General features: G+C 45.5%; 1 protein-coding gene across 2 annotated transcripts in view; it reads right to left on the bottom strand.

Annotated features, from left to right (window-relative positions):
- LOC140188939 (uncharacterized) overlaps positions 1-16,256 on the bottom strand; it is a 103,828-nt gene that overhangs the window by 33,743 nt on the left and 53,829 nt on the right. For both annotated transcript variants that reach the window (XM_072245593.1, XM_072245594.1), the window contains 3 exons: positions 9,151-9,279; positions 6,427-6,549; positions 164-299 (listed from right to left, as the gene is read on the bottom strand). In XM_072245593.1, coding sequence (XP_072101694.1) covers positions 164-299; positions 6,427-6,549; positions 9,151-9,279 — 388 coding nt within the window. The remainder of the gene's footprint in view (positions 1-163; positions 300-6,426; positions 6,550-9,150; positions 9,280-16,256) is intronic.

The following is a 16,256-nucleotide window of genomic DNA, read 5'->3' as shown; positions in this document are numbered from 1 at the left end:
TATGAAACTATTATACTACTCAATTGAAAGGAACTATTATCGGCCTTCGGAGTTGAGAACACAGTGCTATACACCCGAAGTAATCGTTACTGACTTTCATCCCCTTTACTGGAGATCATACGTCAGGACACAACAATAGCAACGGAATAAAACCGAGCCCTACCTTTTATCTCCTCCCTTGACCTCTGACTTCCTGCTAACTGTTGCTCCAGCCTCTTCAGCTGTGCTTCGAGGTGCACGATTCTCTGGGCACTTTGTTCTTGCCAGGCGCTAACACGTTCCTTCTCCTTCAGTGCACACTAGAAGGCAATTAAAAACACAAAAGCAAAAAAAAAAAACACAACCAGATCATTAAGTTACTCTGGTACCTGCTGCTGTGCACCCACAATAACTTGAAGGGGGTCACAAGGGTCAGCGTTGTGGTTCATGTGGAATTTAAGAAAAAAAGTTCAATAGGGTCCCACCACATAAGCCCTTAATTCATTGACATTTTTAACTTCAATATTTCTGGAATCTGGGCAGTTACATGCCCACTTTTATGATCCACCCATAATAGTCCTCGGGGAGGAGCTAGGCAAGATGGCCCAGCAGAGTTTGCAGACCCAGTTCGCCCACAAAGCAGCTTATTCTTCTCTTGTGCCTTCCTAAGTGGTTGGGGTTGTGTCGGAGCACGTGACTTAGTGGTTCCTCGCAGGCAGTGGGCTTTCGGACCGGCCGTGCGGCCTGGCACCTCGCTATCTTCAGGAACGGCCCGGAGGACGCACGGGGGCGGGGGGGGGGGGGGCCTTTGCTATTGCTTGCATGGTGGGGGGTTGGGGTTTGGTGTCCTTGCTGGTGGAAGTGGGAGGAGGGGGAGGGTCACTGTTTCTGCTGCTGCTTGTGTGATGGGAGGGGAGTGTGAGGCTTGGGGGTTCTGATGTTTCTACCATTCATTCTATGAGGTGTCTTGTTTCATGGATGTCCGTGAAGAGTAAAAAATTTCAGGTTGTATACTTCCTCTCCAAAGAAACTTAGAAGCAACAGAAATGTGATTTCTTAGAAGAATGCTGAAAATATCATATAGAGATAGGGTAACCAAGCAGACAGTACTCCAACGTGTCCATACAAGAAGAACTTTAATGAGAACATTAAATGAGAGGAAACTTAAATTCCTGTGCCATGTCATCAGAAAGGGAGAAATAGAATGCCTTACATTACAAGGCCGTATGCCTGGGAAATGCGGAAGAGGAAGGCAAAGAAGAAAATATATGGACATTGTGAAAGAACTAACAGTGTGCGAGATATCATTGATGCTGCGAGGGATCGTTCCATGTGGAGTGCCATGATCGCCCAAGCATGTAACGTGCAAGGCACATGAAGAAGAAGAAGATACTTTCTCTGAAATTAAATTGAACCATTTGAATCTGAAAGTGGTGAAAAGCTGCCTTCGTGGATCGCTCTAGTCCTTCTGGTGAACACTGCTGGACATGGAGTTCAGGATTTAGATCTAGAGACTACGAATGACCAGCGAACGTTATTTCCAAGTCAAGATGGGAAGGGAACGTGCAAGCGATTGCGTTTCCCTGCACCTGTTGCTCTTGCTCTTGGCAGCAGGGACTACACATTTGATAAGCTTGAGGTGGAATGAATACATATGGTTGTGATTGAGTTATGAATTAAATTGCCCGTAATGGCTTGATAGATGTCAAATTACTTGCTTTAGTGTGTTGGAAGAGCGCTCATCCAGACAAGAGGGTAAGAGTCCATCACTCCACTGACTCGTGTCTTGTAGAGAGAGAAACAATTTGGGTATCTGGGAATACAGGTCCATAATTCGCTGGAAGTGGCGTCACAGGGAGATAGGGTCACGAAGAAAGCTTTTCGCACGTTGCCTTCGTAAATCAAAGTATGGAGTACTGGAGACGGGGTGTTATGCTAAGTTGTATAAGATGTTAAAGAGGCTTAGCTTGGAGTATTGTGTGCAGTTTTGGTCACCTACCAACAGGAAAGATGTAAACAAAGTTGAAAGAGTGCAGAGAAAATTTGCTAGGTCTGGAGGAGCTGAGTAATAAGCAAAGATTGAACAGGTTAGGACTTTATCCCTTGGAGCACAGAAGATTGAGAGGAGATTTGACAGAGGTATCCAAAATTATGAGGGGTATAGATAGGGTAAATGCAAGCAGGCTTTTTCTACTGAGGATGGGTGGGTCATGGGTTAAAGGTGAAAGGGGAACATCTTCACTCAGAGGATCATGAGAGAGTGGAACGAGCTGCCAGCATAAGTTCGATTTCAATATTTAAGAGAATTTTGAATAGGTATGTGGATGGTAGTGGTATGGAGGACTATGGGCCTGGTGTACCTCGATGGGAGTAGGCAGTTTGAATGGTTTTGGCATGGACTAGATGGGCTGAAGGGCCTGTTTCTGAGCTGTATTTCTCTATGACTTTATCAGGGGTCACCCGCTTTAAGCACACCCAGCCTCTGTCTGACCTGTTCTTATAGCCACGGTAATCAGGATCAGGTTTACTATCACCAGCATAAGTTGTGAAGTTTGTTGTCTTCGTGGCAGTAAAATGCAATACATAATAATAGAAAACTATATGAACTACAATACATACACAAAATATTTAAATTAAATAAGGAGTGCAAAAACAGAAATAAAAAAGGAGTGAGGTAGTGTTCATGGGTTCAGTGTCCATTCAGAAATCGGATGGCAGAGGGGAAGAAGCTGTTCCTGAATCATTGAGTGTGTGCCTTCAGGCTCCTGTACCTCCTCCCTGATGGTAACAATGAGAAGAGGGCATGTCCTGGGTGGTGGGAGTCCTTAATGATGGACGCCGCCTTTCTGAGGCATCGCTCCTTGAAGATGTTCTGTAAGTTACGGAGGCTGGTGCCCATGATGGATCTGAGTTCACAACTCTCTGCAGATTACTTCGATCCTGTGCAGCAGCTCCCCCCCCATACCAGACGCTGATGAAGTCAGTTAGAATGTTCTCCACTGTAGATCTGTAGAAACTTGTGCACGTCTTTGGTGACAAACCAAATCTCCTCAAACTCCTCATGAAACCTAACCGCTCGGGAAGCGGAGCGAAGTTAAGATGGCGCTAAACGGCGACCCTTTTGCTTGCATCTTCGGAAACAGCTCTATTTCCATCTTTAATATCTTTATTTTTCCCCTTTTAGGATTCTTTTGAAGACCCTGACCTGGAGTTACGCGCTGACTTTGGTTCTTTGCGGGAATGGGACCTGTTCGCGGGGTTTCAGGACCGGCCGTTGTTCGGCACGCCAGGGGTTCGGCCTGAGAGTCCGGCTCGGATTCGGAAGTCTAAGATCTCAGGGCCCTGGCGGATCGCGGGTCGGTGTCACGGCAGGAGACTCGTGTGTCGTCAGGGAGGCCGGAAAATCTTTCACTGTGTTCCCGAAGACCCGGGATCTTTGCAATCTTCAGGCACAGAGCTCGAAAAAGTGGCGTAACGGGCTTTTAATATCGTAACTCAGCGAGTTTGTTACGTCTCCCTGCTCGCTTTGGGGAAAACGGAGACACCTCCTTCTCCCTTATTAGGGAGAGAGAATCTGCAGTATGTCAAATGCCGGATGAAATGTGAAGTCTGTGGGGTAACTACAAGTCTGTGTCTTTGCTATTGCTTTGCTCACACTTCAGTGCTCAGTGGCGGTACTGATGCTTTTTTTTGTCGGTGGAGGGAGGGGGACCGTTGCTCACTGCCGCTTAAGCGCAGGAGGTAGGGGAGCTGGTGGGGGGGGGGGACTTTGGGGTTCTTACGTTTATCTGTTGTTCATTCTTTGGGGCCCTTCTCTGTCTTCGTGGATGCTTGCGAAGAAAAAGCATTTCAGGGTGTATGTTGTATACATTTCTCTGACATTAAGTTGGACCTTTGGTGTGCCATCTTTGCTGGGCCCAGGACAGATCTTCACAAACATCGACACCCAGGAACTTGAAATCGCTCGGTATACGGCTGGTTAATTTCTGGATTATGGCTACCTCCCGGATTCTGACTGTGGATTTGGTGATGGTAATGAAATTGGATGTCGAGGGTAGATGGGTTGGACTCTCCCTTATTGGCGAAGGTAATCAGCAAGCAGTTTTGTGGCATAAATGTTACGTCACTTAACCAACGCTTGCATGTTACCAAGGGTGCACGGACACGATAGGTTGACAGCTCCATTCTATGCTGCAAGTTTCTACTCAAATGCCAGCATCAAGCAGCAAAACTTTAATGAACAAAAATTGCAAGCGATCACTCCTTTTTTTTCATTCACTGCCTGCTGTAACCCCCACCCCTACCTTTTCAGTGCCTCACTTGGTCCCTGACCCTTGAGGGCTGGCTTGCGGCTCTTGACTCTACCAACAATGCTCTGTCCTGGGCCCAACGTATCGATGCAATTGCAAAGGAGGCACGACAGCGGCTATATTAGGAATTTGAGGAGACTTGGCATGTCACCAAAGACACACCCAGTCCTGAGACACAAGGCAAGGTCATCTGATTCCAAACAATTGTTTATTTATTACTATAGATTGTCTCTCTGGTGCTTCCCTCTCCCTTCCCCTTTTCCGGACCATGATTCCCCTCTCCCTGCCCCCTTCCTACTCTCAGTCCACAAAAGAGACCCACATCTGAATCAGGTTTACTATCACTCACATGTCATGAACTTTGTTTTCATTTTTGCAGCAGCAGTACAGTGCAATACATAAAATTACTATAGTACTGTGTAAAAGTCTTAGGCACCCTAGCTATATATAAATGTGCCTAAGACTTTTGCACAGTGCTATATTATTTATTGCAATTTAGTTTTTTTTAATACATTGCAATACTTAATTGTGCAAGACAACAAATTTCACAACATATCCCAGTGATATTAAACCTGTTTCTGATCAGGCAGTCAGTCCCAATGAAGGGTCTCGGCCCAAAATGTTGACTGTTTACTCTTTTCCATGGATGCTGCCTGGCCTGCTGAGTTCCTCCAGCATTTTGTATGTGTTACTTTGATTTCCAGCATCTGCAGATTTTCTCTTGGTTTAGATTTGATAAAACACTGCCACCTACTCCCACTGCATTTCATAAAGGAATGGTGAATCACATGTCCCACTACTCTCAAATTGTAACAGACAGTTTTTTTGAAAAGATCGTCTGCACCCTGCTTCCAGAACAGGGAGGCTCCAATCTTAACATGATCTCATCAACTGTTTAAAAGTAAGAGGAACAGTATGTGGAAATCTAGCAGCAGGTTATATTCTAGACGAAAGATTAGCTTTATTATACATCAAAACATCCAGTGAAATGCACCCCTTGCGTCAAATTAGTGAGGACTTTGCTTGGGGCAGCCTGCAAGTATCGCCATGCTTCAACGTTGCACGCCCACAACTCACTAACGCTAACTGGTACATCTTTGGACTGTGGGAGGAAACCAGAGCATCAGGAGGGAACCTACATGGTCACAGGGAGAACGTACAAACTCCTTACAGGCAGCGACAGGAATTGAACCTGGGTCGCTGGTACCGTAATAGTGCTGTGCTGTGTTGCCCCAAATGCGTCTCGAGTGCCTGGCGTCTGTTTCTAAACTACACCTCAGGGAAGTTATACCAGCCTTAGAAGGAGTACAGCAAGAACTAACCACAATGATAACAAAAGAAAAACAAGTTAAATTCTATCTTCAAGCAAGAGAAAATCTGCAGACGCTGGAAATCCGAACAACACACACAAAATGCCGGAGGAACACAGCAGGCCAGGCAGCGCCTATGGAAAAGAGTAAACAGTCGGCGTTTCGGGCCCAGACCCTTTGGCAGGAATTCTACCTTATTTACTTATTTAGAGATACAGCGCAGAATAGGCTCCTCTGGCCCTTTGAGCTGTGTCCCCCAGCCCGATTTAACCCTAACCTAATCGTGGGACAATTTACAATGACCAATTCTTTCGACTGTGAGGGGAAATTGGAGCACCCGGGGGGGGGAGGGGATGTGTGTGGAGCCCACACATTCCACAGGGAGGACATACAGAGATGCCGGAATTGAATTCCGATGCCCCGAGCTGTAGACAGCGTCGCGCTAACCGAGCTGTAATAGCGTCCCGCTGACTTTGGGGAGAGAGCACAGAAGGTAAGGTGGAGTTCCCTGTAAGTTGTGAGTTAGAAAGAGGGGAAACTGACCCATCCGCAAGAGCTTTTGTGGCTTTTGGAAGCTGTTCAGTGCGAAGGTAAGACAGCTCAATCGTCAAGGCCAGATGTGATAAGAATTTTCTTCATCAAAGGACAAGGGGGGAGAAAAAAATGCAGCCTTGTGGAGATAGAAACACAATGAAAAGCTCAGGAGGTTGAATGTCCTCCTGCCGTTCTGTGTTTAAACCAACCTAACACTTATCGAGACCCATAAATGGCACAGTTATCAACAAGGTAACTTGACCTCAATACAGCGCCATCTACGTCAAACCCACCTGAAGGTTTTTCTGAAGGTCGTCCCCATTCTTCTGGTGAGTTGCGAGTTCTTTCTCTGCCCAGCTCAATTTTGCCTTGACATCTTCCAGCTCTTTATCCACCAGCCGCTTCCCTGCCGCCATCTGTCAAAAGACAATAGCCAGGTAAAGTCACAGACAAAAACTCTATCCCGTCTAGTCCTTTTACAGTATGGGAGTCCCAGTCAATATGCGGAAAGTTAAAATCACCTACTATAACAGCCTTATGTTTCTTGCAACAGGCTGTAATCTCTCTACAAATTTGCTCCTCCAAATCCCATGGACTGTAGGGGTGGTCTGTAATATAGTCCCATTGAAGTGATCATACCTTTCTTATTCCTCAGTTCCACCCATCACAACACATGTTTTCCAGTCTGTCCTGACTGAGTGCTGCTGTGACATTTTCCCAGACTAGTAACGCCTCCGTTAATCGCCCCGCTCTGTCACGTCTACAACAACGGAACCCCTGACTATTGAGCTGCCAGTCCTGCAGCCAAGTCTCACTGATGGCTACAATATTATAATTCCACATGCTGATCCATGCCCTGAGCTCATCCACCTTTCCTGCAATACTTCTTGCATTAAAATATACACAACTCAGGACATTAGTCACACCATGCTCAACCTTTTGATTCCTGATTTTGTCTGAGGTCTTAACAACATCTATTTCCACAACCTCTCCACTAATGGTACTGGCACTCTGGTTCCTAGCTCTCTGCAACTCTAATCTAACTCATACTACCAGCCCAACAAGGTACTAGTACAAGAACCTCAGGACTCGCACCACCAGGTTCAAGAACAGTTACTACTCCTTAATCATCAGGCTCTTGAACAAAAGAGAACAACTACACTCATCTATTGAGATGTTCCCACAACCAATGATCTCACTTTAAGGACTCTTTATCTTGTTATCGCACGTTCTCGTTGCTATTTATTTATATTTTCATTTGCGCAGTTTCGTGTCTTCTATTATCTCTTTCATTGTTCCTGTTTACAGTTACTATTCTATAGATTTGCTGAGTATGCCCGCAGGAAAATGAATCTCAGGGTTGTATGTGGTGACATGTATGTACTCTGGTAATAAATTTTACTTTGAACTTTGAACAAATGCATTCTTACTGGGCCTAGAAAATATTCTGCTGTGGTCCGGATCCCCAGAAGCTGAAATAATTGAAAACGTTTAGGCAATTTCACCCAGCCCGTTAAATTTGATTTACTACATAGTACACAGAAATAGGAGCGAGTGCAGGCCACTTGGCCCCTTGAGCCTTTTCTGCCACTAGCTAATCAGTTCCACCTTCCTGCCTGTTCTTCAGAACCTTCAACTTTCCAAAAGTTCAGCATTTGTTACTGAATTTATTGAATGCTTAATGGATTCTTTTTGAACACAGTATGGCTTTAAATCTGCTTGACATTCCCACATAGGGGACCTTTGCACCACCCAGGGTTGAGTAGAGAGCTGGTTGCTCATTTGAGATTCAGACAAGCTCTGGCAATATGCTCAGTGGCCGTTTTACTGGGGGCGTCCTGTACCTCATGAAGTGGCCACTGAGGGTGTGCTCGTGGTCTTCTGCAGCTGTAGCCCATCCACTTCAAAGTTCAACGTGTTGTGTGTCCAGAGATGCTGTGAGTTCTATGGGCAAAAACACCTCGTTAATGGAGGTCCGGGGAGAGTGGCCAGACTGGTTCAAGCTGACAGTAACTCAAATAACTACGTGTTACAACAGTGGTGTGCAGAACAGCATCTCTGAACGCACAGTACCTCGAATGTTGAAGGGGATGAGTTGCACTGGACAATAAAGATCTTGCTTCCTGAAGACTTTTGGGTGCATCTTATGGATTTTGAAGTGCTGCTCTCCTTCCCACGCACCATTTTTTAAAAATCGCCTACGTTTGTTATTTCAATTCATAATTCAAGTCAGAATAACTGATGTCAAGATTAAGGAAGGCATTTCTGTTGGTCTATAAATCAAAGAGGTCATCAATGACGGGCAATTTAAAGAACTTCTAATGGGACCGGAGAAAATCACATGGAAGACATTCAAGAATGTTGTTGGAAATTTTCTTGGCAACTGCAGAGCACCAAACTACATGCAGCTGGTTGACAACATGCTTCAAGCATACAAAACCACGAAGTGTAACATGTCACTGAAGATACATTTCCTGCCTTCCCATTTAGACTCCTTCCTTGCCAATCTTGGCACTGTCAGTGATAAGCACGGTGAAAGGTTTCACCAGGACATTGCAGTCACGGAGAAATGGTATCAGGGCAACTGGAATCCATCAATGCTGGCTGATTATTGTTGGACACTTAAGCGAGAGCCTCAAGCACTGAGTACAAACGAAAATCATCAACACAACATTTTTAGCTTAGTTGAACTATTGCAAAGCATCGGCACCGTTATACAATCAAAAGCATTATATTCAATAAAAGTTAATTTCTTTTTCTCCACATTCCTACGTGACACAGGCAGTCTGAAAGTATACTTGCAATCAGCTTCAAGTGGTCTATCAATAAAAAAATATTCTGAGGAAGCTACTTTCGAAAAAATGGTTGTCCGGTGCTACAGCAGCAGCTGACCATAAACGTACTTGATGACCACTTTTGTTAGATATAGGTATAGATGAGCAAAAACCAAAACTATGAGAGCAACAGTCCACAACAGTTACAAAAAGTTTAATTTCGCGCAAATTGACAAAGCTTACTTGATTGATTTTAGCCTGTAAAGCCAAGTGTTCGGCCTTGAGCTGCTGGATCTCCTGATTCAGTTGGTTCTTCTCCTGTTTACACTGATGGTCAAGGCTTTGATAGGCGCGTTGCTGGTCAGACAGTTCCTAGGGAAACAAGGACACCTTTACATTGCTTGTCATCCATGACAGCAGTAATACACTATGTTGGCACATTATGTCAAAGGGACCAAATTCTAAGCCTGAGCTTGGAGGAGACCAGGGAAATCATTGTGGATTTCAGGAAGGTGCTGACAAACCACCCCACTCTCACCCTCGCGAATACGTGGCTCCTCCGTAGAGAGAGTTAAGTGCACCAAGTTCCTGGGAGCTCCCAGCACAGATGACCTCACCTGGTCCCTCAATATCGTCTCCCTGAACAGGAAGGCACAGCAGCGTCTCCACTTCTTAAAGAAGACTGAGGCAAATAAGCCTGAATTTTACAGGAGCACCATTGAGAGTGTCCTGACAAGCTGCATCTCCATCTGGTCTGGGAGCAGCCGAGCATCGGACCGGAATTCCCTACAAAGGACTGTGAGAACGGCCGAGAGGATCATAGGGGTCTCCCTACCGTCCATCGGGGACATTTATCAGGACCGCTGCGTACGCAGGGCCCTTAGTATTATCAAGGATCCCACCCATCCATCCAGCATCCTCTTTGACTTCCTACCATCAGGCAGGAGACTCCGATGCATAAAGACAAGAACGGTCAGGATGGGAAACAGTTTCTTCCCTCAGGCCGTCAGGCTTCTGAACTCCCTGCCGCGTCGTGTTCAAAGTGTCACAGTTAATCTGTTCCGGACCTTGCAATATTTAATTTATGCACTAGTTTGTTATTTATGTGTGATTCATCTATAGATTTTATCCTTACCTTCATAAATTATCACATTATGTGTGTTGAGTGTGCTACTGTGCTTTACACCCTGGTTCGGAGAAACGATGTCTTGTTTCTCTATACATTATATGGTTATATACATTATATACATGTATATAGTTAAATGACAATAAAATTGACTTGACTTGACTAACCTTTCAGATCTTCATCACCCTAAAAATACAGGGCATCAATATGGATTACATTACATAAAGCAAGATCAAGATTCAAGTTTATTTATCATGCAAGATCAAGATTCAAGTTTATTTACATCAAATTCCCTCCAGAACCTCAGAGATCTCGGCTCTCACCCTGACTAGTGCAGCTGGATCCTGAACTTCCTGTCAGATTGCCGGCAGGTGGTGAGAGTGGGCTCCGTCACCTCCACCCCTCTGACTCTCGACACGGGAGCCCCTCAGGGCTGTGTACTGCGTCCCCTCCTTTACTCCCTGTATACCCATGACTGTATCGCCACCCACAGCTCCAATCTGCTAATTAAATTTGCTGATGACACTACACTGATTGACCTAATCTCAAATTTTAATGAGGCAGCCTACAGTGAAACAGTCATCACCCTGACATAGTGGTGTCAAGAAAACAACTTCTCCCTCAATGTTGCAAAAACAAAGGAGCTGGTTGTGGACTACGGGAGTAATGGACACAGGCTAACCCCAGTGGACATCAATGGATCTAGGGTTAAGAGAGTGAACAGCATACACATCACTGAGGACCTCACGTGGTCGGTACGTACTGGCTGTGTGGTTAAAAGAAAACACAACAGCGCCTCTTTCACCTCAGACAGTTGAAGAGCATCCTGACTGGCTGCATCACTGCCTGGTATAGGAACTGTACTTCCCTTAACTGCAGGACTCTGCAGAGAGTGGTGCGGACAGCCCAGCGCATCTGTTGATGTGAACTTCCCACTATTCAGGACACTTACAAAGAGAGGTGTGTAAAAAGGGTTTGTAGGATCATTGGGGACCCGAGTCACCCCAACCACAAACTGTTCCAGCTGCTACCATCCCGGAAGCGGTACTGCAGCATAAAAGCCAGGACCAACAGGACCAACAGGCTCCGGGGCAGCTTCTTCCACCAGGACAACAGACTGATTAATTCACGCTGATACAATTGTATTTCTAAGCTATATTGTCTGTTCTGTTGTATATCTTACTGTACATACTATTTATTACAAATTACTATAATTCATACATTGCTCATTTCAGACGGAGATGTAATGTAAAGATTTTTACTCCTCATGTATGTGAAGGATGTAAGAAATGAAGTCAATTCAATTCGAGACATAAATTGAAATGTGTTGCTTGCATTAATAACTAATACACTCCTGAAGGTGTGCCAGAGAGAGCCCGCTAAGTGTCGTCACACATTCTGGCACCAGCATAGCATGCCCACAATGCTCCCCCAGAGTAACTCAGACCAAGTGACAAAACAACAACAGCAAAGCAAGCCCTGTTCAGCTCAGGAGTGCTTGCAAAACACTGCCAACAGGATCAAGGCAAACACATCGTTTCAAGCCCACTTTATGGTTCGAAACTTAGCCTTTACAAAGGGTGAGGTCGAGTGCTAGAAGTGCATTTAGCATCTCTCCATAAAGAAGGTGGAATTTTAATGCAGACAAGTGTGAGGTGTTGCATTTGGTAGGACCAGCCGGGGTAGGTTTTACACAGTGAACGGTAGGGCACTGAGGAGTGTGGTAGAACAAAGGGATCTGGGAATACAGGTCCATAATTCATTGAAAGTGGCGTCACAGGCAGACAGGGTTGTAAAGAAAGCTTTTGGCACTTCAAAATATTGAGTACAAGAGATGGGATGTTACAGTGAAGTTGTATAAGATGTTGGTGAGGCCTAGTATTGTGTGTAGTTTTGGTCACCCGGCTACAGAAAAGATGTAAATAAGGTTGAAAGAGTACAGAGAAAATTTACAAGGATGTTGCTAGGACTGGAGGACTTGAGTTATAAGGAAAGATTGAATGGGTTAGGTGTTTATTCCCTGGAGCGTAGAAGACTGAGAGGAGATTTGATGGAGGTTATACAACATTATGAGGGGTACAAACAGGGTAAATGCAAGCAGGTTGTTTTCCACTGACATTGGGTGGAACTACAACTAGAGGTCATGGGTAAAGGGTGAAAGGTTTAAGGGGAAACTCCTTCACTCAGGGGGTGGTGAGACTATGGATCGAGCCTCCAGCACAAGTGGTGCATGCGAGCTCAATTTCAGTGCTTAAGGGAAGTTTGGATAGGTACATGGATGGTGGGAATATAGAGGGCAATGGTCCCAGTGCAGGCCGATAGGAGTAAGCAGTTTAAATGTTTCGGCATGGACTAGATGGGCCGAAAAGCTTGTATCTGTGCTGTAATTTTCTATGACTCTTGGGGGGGGAGGGGAGGAGTAGGATGGAGTAATGTCCCACTCATCACAACCAATTCTGAATTGTGGTGCCAAATAGCTAGCAAACGAGAACTATAAGACCATAAGATAATAGGAGCAGAAGTAGGCCATTCGGCCTATCAAGTCTGCTCCGCCATTCAATCATGGGCTGATCCAATTCTTCCAGTCATCCTCATTCCCCTGCCTTCACCCCATACCCTTTGATGCCCTGGTTAATCAAGAACCTATCTATCTCTGCCTTAAATACACCCAATGACTTGGCCTCCACAGCCTCTCGTGGCAACAAATTCCACAAATTTACCACCCTCTCACTGAAGTGATTTCTCCACATCTCAGTTCTAAAAGGACGTCCTTCAATCCTGAAGTCATGCTCTCTTGTCCTAGAATCCCCTACCATGAGAAATAACTTTGCCATATCTAATCTGTTCAGGCCTTTTAACATTCGTAATGTTTCTGTGAGATCCCCCCTCATACTCCTGAACTCCAGGGAATACAGCCCAAGAGCAGCCAGACATTCCTCATACGGTAACCCTTTCACTCCTGGAATCATTCTCGTGAATCTTCTCTGAACCCTCTCCAACGTCAGTATATCCTTTCTACAATAAGGAGCCCAAAACTGCACATAATACTCTAAGTGTGGTCTCACGAGTGTATTATAGGGTCTGACTACAGAACACCCTAGTTAGATGCAACATCTTCAAGGTTAACCAGGCTGCAGCTACTGATAGTCTCCATTAGCAAGATGTGGCTGCAAAGTAGTTAAGTTACAGATTTAATATCCAGAATACTCAACTGTTCGCTGAAAAGTTCAAAGCCCACCATGGCAATGAAAAGGCTACATCATGTAATGGTGAGTATCAATTTTTTAAAAATATAGTGTTGGCACGTGGCCAAGTGGTTAAGGCATTCGTCTAGTGATCTGAAGGTCACTAGTTCGAGCCTTGGCTGAGACAGCGTGTTGTGTCCTCGAGCAAGGTACTTAACCACACATTGCTCTGTGACGACACCGGTGCCAAGCTGTAAGGGTCCTAATGCCCTTCCCTTGGACAACATTGGTAGCGTGGAGAGGGGAGACTTGCAGCATGGGCAACTGCCGGTCTTCCATACAACCTTGCCCAGGCCTGCGCCCTGGAGACCTTCCAAGGCACAAATCCATGGTCTCACGAGACTAACGGATGCCTATATAGATATCCATCTGGTTGAGCTGAGTTGTTCTCCCATTCTTGCCAACATTTTGTCACCGTGCAAGGAGACATCGTCGGTGCGCTCTTGACCGTGGTGTGTCCTCCGAATGCTTGGCCTTTATGTATTGATCAATCAGTTGATTGGTCGTCATTTGTGACGTGGAGAGGAAATCTCGTCACTGATTGGCTGCGTGGCGATCTTTCTGTGCTGTGGTCTGGAATTTTGCCCACATTGGTTTATAAATTGGATCGCGGTCTACACGTCTGTTTACAGAATTGTTCGTGGAAACCACGCCTCTAGGGATTCTCTTGCACGCCGCGTGTTGGCTTGCGCCATGACTCTCATTGATCCACAGTCAAGTTTGCGCCCCTCGCGATCATCTTGGGAAGAGACCAGGAGGAGTTGCTCATTCCGCTTCCGAAATGACATCCAGTCAGCTGACGGATAAGTACATGAAGGCCAAGCACTTGGAGGACACGCAACAATTGACAGCGCACTGACGATGTCTCCTCGCTCAGTGACAAAACGTTTGTATGCAAATTGCTAAGATTGGAGAACAACTCAGCCCAACCACGGACCACCCAGGCTACTCATTTTCCAAATTATTTCCAGGTATCCATCTGCCTAAACCAGGGTTTCCCAACCTTTTTTACGCCATGAACCCCTACCATTAACAAAGGGGTCCATGGACCCCACATTGGGAACCACTGGAAGAGCATACGGCATAGGAGCAGAATTAGGCCATTCGGCCCATCAGACCTGCTCCGTCATTCCATCATGGTTGATTTACTATCCCTTTCAACCCCATTCTCTTGTGCCTTGGCCCCATAATCTTTGATGTCCTGACTAATCGAAAACCTCCGCTTTAAACATACCCAATGACTTGGTCTCCACCGATGTCTGGTGCAGTGAATGCCACAGATGCATCTTACAAAACGGCAAATCTATGGCTCTTACCCAGTCTATATGTGACTCCAGACCCATTAATGCCTTTGAGCTATTTGACAGCTCCTTGGACAGTTTGCAAATGGACCCTGGCAATCTGTAGTTATGCAATGTTCAGTCCAGCTAAGAACAAGTTTTATTTTTTGCCCAGATATTGGTGAACTTTCATTTTTTTAAGGCAACCACAATCAAAAATAAATTCAGTCTAACAAGTTTACATTCTTAAATTCCCCATTTGTTCTGGTGGTACTTGAGTTTGTCTCTTGCTTATTAGACCATAAGACACAGGATAAGAACTTGGCCATTCGATCATGGCTGATTTATTTTTCCTTCTCAACCCCATTCTCCTGCTTTCTCCCTGTGACCTTTCAAACCCTGACTAATCAAGAATCTATCAACCTCTGCTTTAAATATACCCGATGACTTTGCCTCCACAGCCACCTGTGGCAATGAATTCCACAGATTCACCACCCTCTGGCTAAAGAAATTCCTCCTCATCTCCATCCCTCTATTCTGAGACTGTGCCCTCTGCTCTTAAGACTCCCCCGCTATAGGAAACATCCTCTCCACATCCACTTTATCTGTGCCCTCTGATCCTAGACTCCCCAGCTATAGAAAACATAGAAACATAGAAAATAGGTGCAGGAGTAGGCCATTCGGTCCTTCGAGCCAGCACCGCCATTTATTATGATCATGGCTGATCATCCAACTCAGAACCCCGCCCCAGCCTTCCCTCCATACCCCCTGATCCCCATAGCCACAAGGGCCGTATCTAACTCCCTCTTAAATATAGCCAATGTACTGGCCTCAACTGCTTCCTGTGGCAGAGGATTCCACAGATTCATCACTCTCTGAGTGAAGAAGTTTTTCCTAATCTCGGTCCTAAAAGGCTTCCCCTTTATCCTCAAACTGTGACCCCTTGTTCTGGACTTCCCCAGCATCGGGAACAATCTTCCTGCATCTAGCCTGTCCAATCCCTTTAGGATTTTATACGTTTCAATCAGATCCCCCCTCAATCTTCTAAATTCCAACGAGTACAAGCCCAGTTCATCCAGTCTTTCTTCATATGAAAGTCCTGCCATCCCAGGAATCAATCTGGTGAACCTTCTTTGTACTCCCTCTATGGCAAGGATGTCTTTCCTCAGATTAGGGGACCAAAACTGCACACAATACTCCAAGTGTGGTCTCACCAAGGCCTTGTACAACTGCAGTAGTACCTCCCTGCTCCTGTACTCAAATCCTCTCGCTATAAATGCCAGCATACCATTCGCCTTTTTCACCGCCTGCTGTACCTGCATGCCCACTTTCAATGACTGGTATATAATGACACCCAGGTCTCGTTGCACCTCCCCTTTTCCTAATCTGCCACCATTCAGATAATAATCGGTTTTCCTATTTTTGCTACCAAAGTGGATAACTTCACATTTATCTACATTAAATTGCATCTGCCATGAATTTGCCCACTCACCCAACCCATCCAAGTCACCCTGCATCCTCTTAGCATCCTCCTCACAGCTAACACTGCCACCCAGCTTCGTGTCATCCGCAAACTTGGAGATGCTGCATTTAATTCCCTCATCCAAGTCATTAATATATATTGTAAACAACTGGGGTCCCAGCACTGAGCCTTGCGGTACCCCACTAGTCACCGCCTGCCATTCTGAAAAGGTCCCG

This window comes from Mobula birostris, chromosome 28 (genome assembly GCF_030028105.1).
Source record: "Mobula birostris isolate sMobBir1 chromosome 28, sMobBir1.hap1, whole genome shotgun sequence".
NCBI lineage: Eukaryota > Metazoa > Chordata > Chondrichthyes > Myliobatiformes > Myliobatidae > Mobula > Mobula birostris.
Note: the sequence above shows the minus strand (reverse complement) of the source record. Positions and strands in the feature narration are given on the sequence as shown.